Here is a 3521-nt window from a genome sequence, read left to right as displayed (position 1 = left end):
CTTTATTTTTCTCTCTGTGACTCTGCTATCCTGCTGGACGATGGCAATGTGGTAATTCTCTCAATTATTTCTTGATATTATTATTTGTTTACTAAGTTTATTTCTGTGTATTGTTTTTAATATTTAATATTTAACATTTTGATATTTTTTTATGTTTTTATATCCTTGTCTATTAATTTTATTTCAATTAAGATAGTTTTTTTTTAATATTAGATCCAGTATTTTTTCTGTAATATAAGTTTTAATTAAAATAGTTATATGTGTTATTTTATATGTATGTAAAATAATAATAATTATTAAATATAATTTCAATAATTATTTCATTAATGTAAAGTTTTGTAATAAGGTTTTTAAAAATAAAATAGGTATACTAAAGATTTAAAGATGTATTACTGTTAGAAAAGATTATAAATAAAAATTAAATATGTGTTTAATTAACATTAAGATACTTATACATATTTTAATTAAAATATGATTATAAAATAATTGTTCCCCGTGAAAATTAGTTTTAAAATATAAAATATTATTTTCTTTAATATTATTTGGGATTCCATTATTGGTATTTATTTAAGTGCTTATCAAATGTCAAAGTTGGAAAACAATATATAGAAACACTGAATGAAAGGTAAGATTATTCTTTTTAAGACTGTGATGACCAAAGTTTACCATGTGTATTACTCCATATATTAAATTTTCTCATATATTTAAATTTATTCCCTGCCGTTTTTGCATTTTACATATTATAGATGTACCCTTATATCTTCAAAGACTGGTCAATGTAAGGACATAAAGATTTAATATTTCTTTATTTGTAATTAATGTTCTAAATTGACATATTTTCTTCAATTTCTCCATTAAAAAAAATTAGTGTTTAGATGATTATTTGTAGCTATATGATTGGGAGTAAAGATTGGATAGTTGACAACCAAAAATTTACAATAATTTATCCAAAAATTATGAATAAGTATTAGAAGTTAGAACTATTCATGATGATTTTGGATTACTTATGTATTTGTATCATGATAAAAGAGAATGGTCCAAATCTTTTAATTAAATTGTCTAATTACTTGATCTCATTATTGTTCTAACAGAGTTTTTGGTTGGATAAAGGAAGCGGAAAAAAATGTTTAATGGTAGCTGCTAGGCAGCTTGCCATTGTTCCTTGGTGGTGGCAATGGTTATATGATAGTAACTCAAGGTATGTGAATAATTATTGTTGCATTATTTACATACATGCAAGGTACATTTTGGTAATACTAATCCGGTTGTAACTACAAATACTTGTGCATCACTCTATATAATCATAGTAACTTTGTTATAAGTATTTTCTTTCTAGTATAACAACTAATAAGTGTGGGAATTATGGTCAATGGTTATAGCAAGAGGATTCACTCTAGTTGGGAACTGTTAGCTTGTGTGTTGAGTTGTACAATGTAGTATTATATTTATGCATACCTCAATTGAAAAGAAGCATTTAGGGATGAGGGTGACAAGACAAATTAATGGGTTGTTATAGTCCTAACCCCCAATACCAATTTTTTAAAAAATATGTATATATTATAAATTTTGCTTAATATTTTGATAAAAGTTGTTATTTAAAGTATAAAATGGAATGCTTTTTTTAAAATAAAGTAGCAAAAACAATATTATGAAGGGTATTTTTCAAAATATTCACATTTTTATCTATTAATAATAACATTTTAATAACAAAATTTGAGCTAAGACGAAACCTTTTTGTTAAAATTTGCAATCTCTTTAGGTATTGGCTTTTTTGGTCAAAAAAATAACAGAAAAGAGTAAAACAGTAGTGCTAATAAAGATAATTAAATACAGCATTATGCATATTTATTTCCTATATGAATGCAAATAAGAAGTCTATATTACATGTAGCCTGATCTGTTACCTTAATAATTTGAATAACTTCACCTCACCGGTCACACCCAACCAGCTAATTACAATTTAAAGATAAAGCTAAACAATTATAACTATTCTCGGTCTCCATTCGTGAATGCAAGTCAATTTTATGAAATGCAGGTCACTATGACATTATCTTGTAAAGATGTAAATCACTTTAGGCAATTACTGTTAAAAATTGTAGTATTGATAGAGAAAGTGTTTGTCACAAAATAAATCTTTAATAATATTTTCGATATGCACATATTTTGATATTTAATATTTTATAATATTATTAATATACACATATTTTAAAAAAAATATTTTAAATGTGATTTAATAGTAGAATTAGAACTACAAGGTCGTATTTTTCAAAAGCATACTTCCTCGTCCTTTTTGGTAAAAACACTTTTTAAATGAGCAATTTTAAAATTTTAATAAAATAGGATTTGAGCTAATTTTGCGCAACAAACTGTAGTTTTGTGTGCAACAACTCCAAACTAGGGGTGTAATCCAGTTGAGCCGAGTCCTAGACCGTGGCTCGGCTTGACCTCAATAAAAATAGTTCGGGTTCGAGCTTTGAACTCGACCGAGCTTTTAATTTCAAGTAAAAAGTTCGGTAGGCTCGAGTTCGGTTTGAAAACTCGAATTTATTTCACTAAATATTAAAAAATTCGAAATAGGATGGTTTGGCTCAAGTTCGATTGAATAATAAATAAAAAATATATAAAAAATATCAAAATATTTTTTTAATAAAAAAACTGAAAATAAAAGAGACTCAATAAGGCTCGAACCTTACGAGCCGAGTAATCAGAAGTTCAAACTCGACTCGATTACAAATTTGAAAAACTCGAGCTCGAACTCGAGGTCGGCTCGATTAATTCCCAGCCGAATTGGAATTTTTTACGAGCCGAGTTCGAGTAACTCACAAACAGTTTGACTAGTTTACACGTATTCCGAACGCATGATGAATATGATTAAAGTCGTCCTCTCATCGCATGTATCAGGCATTCTGCCTCAATGTATTATCCATGTGAACAGATTTTCAGAGGAGGTTGCTGTACTTGACAAGGGGCGGTGTGTTGATATTCGTGGCAAAATGAAAATTGGAATGTTATCTCCTCCTCACACCACTTATGAAACATATCTTGTCTTTAAAATATATGAGGATGCCTGCGGACTTGATTCGGCAAAGACATCCATTAGATTTGTTAATGAAAGAGAGGAGGTGCCTGATGATGAAGCTAGCATAGTTTATCCTGATCCAAGAACATCTGCACACAACATTGAGCAACGAAATGGAGAGTTTAGTCGGTGGAGGAAGGACGAATGGATGGAGATTAAGATAGCAGAGTTTGAGACTGGTGCAAGAGATGATGATGATGAGGTGGAGACGCGATTTATGTCAACTGATACAAATGTACTCAAGGCTGGCCTTATCGTACAAGGTTTCGAGTTTAGGCCTAAACAACCCATGGCAGTTGTTTAATGAATTTATATGTTGGCATGCTTTATTTTGTCTTTAAAACTTTTCTCATGTAATATGAATTATCTGTTATTTGAAGGATGTTGATGAATTATGTTTATGTAAAATTTAAGGGTTTTAAGACAATGTTGTTCGTATCATG

At 28.7% G+C, this 3521-nt stretch overlaps 1 protein-coding gene across 1 annotated transcript; it reads left to right on the top strand.

The window, feature by feature from the left end:
- The first annotated feature begins 1130 nt into the window (after positions 1–1130).
- Positions 1131–3382, top strand: LOC141704359 (F-box protein PP2-B15-like). The gene is made up of 2 exons (XM_074507590.1): positions 1131–1198; positions 2935–3382. Exons 1-2 carry the CDS (start codon positions 1131–1133, stop codon positions 3380–3382), a joined length of 516 nt encoding a protein of 171 aa, XP_074363691.1.
- The last annotated feature ends 139 nt before the right edge of the window (positions 3383–3521 follow it).

The sequence above is a fragment of the Apium graveolens genome, unplaced genomic scaffold (genome assembly GCF_009905375.1).
Source record: "Apium graveolens cultivar Ventura unplaced genomic scaffold, ASM990537v1 ctg7760, whole genome shotgun sequence".
Classification (NCBI taxonomy): Eukaryota; Viridiplantae; Streptophyta; class Magnoliopsida; order Apiales; family Apiaceae; genus Apium; species Apium graveolens.
The sequence above is the reverse complement of the archived record's forward strand: the minus strand, read 5'-3'. Positions and strand labels throughout refer to the sequence as shown.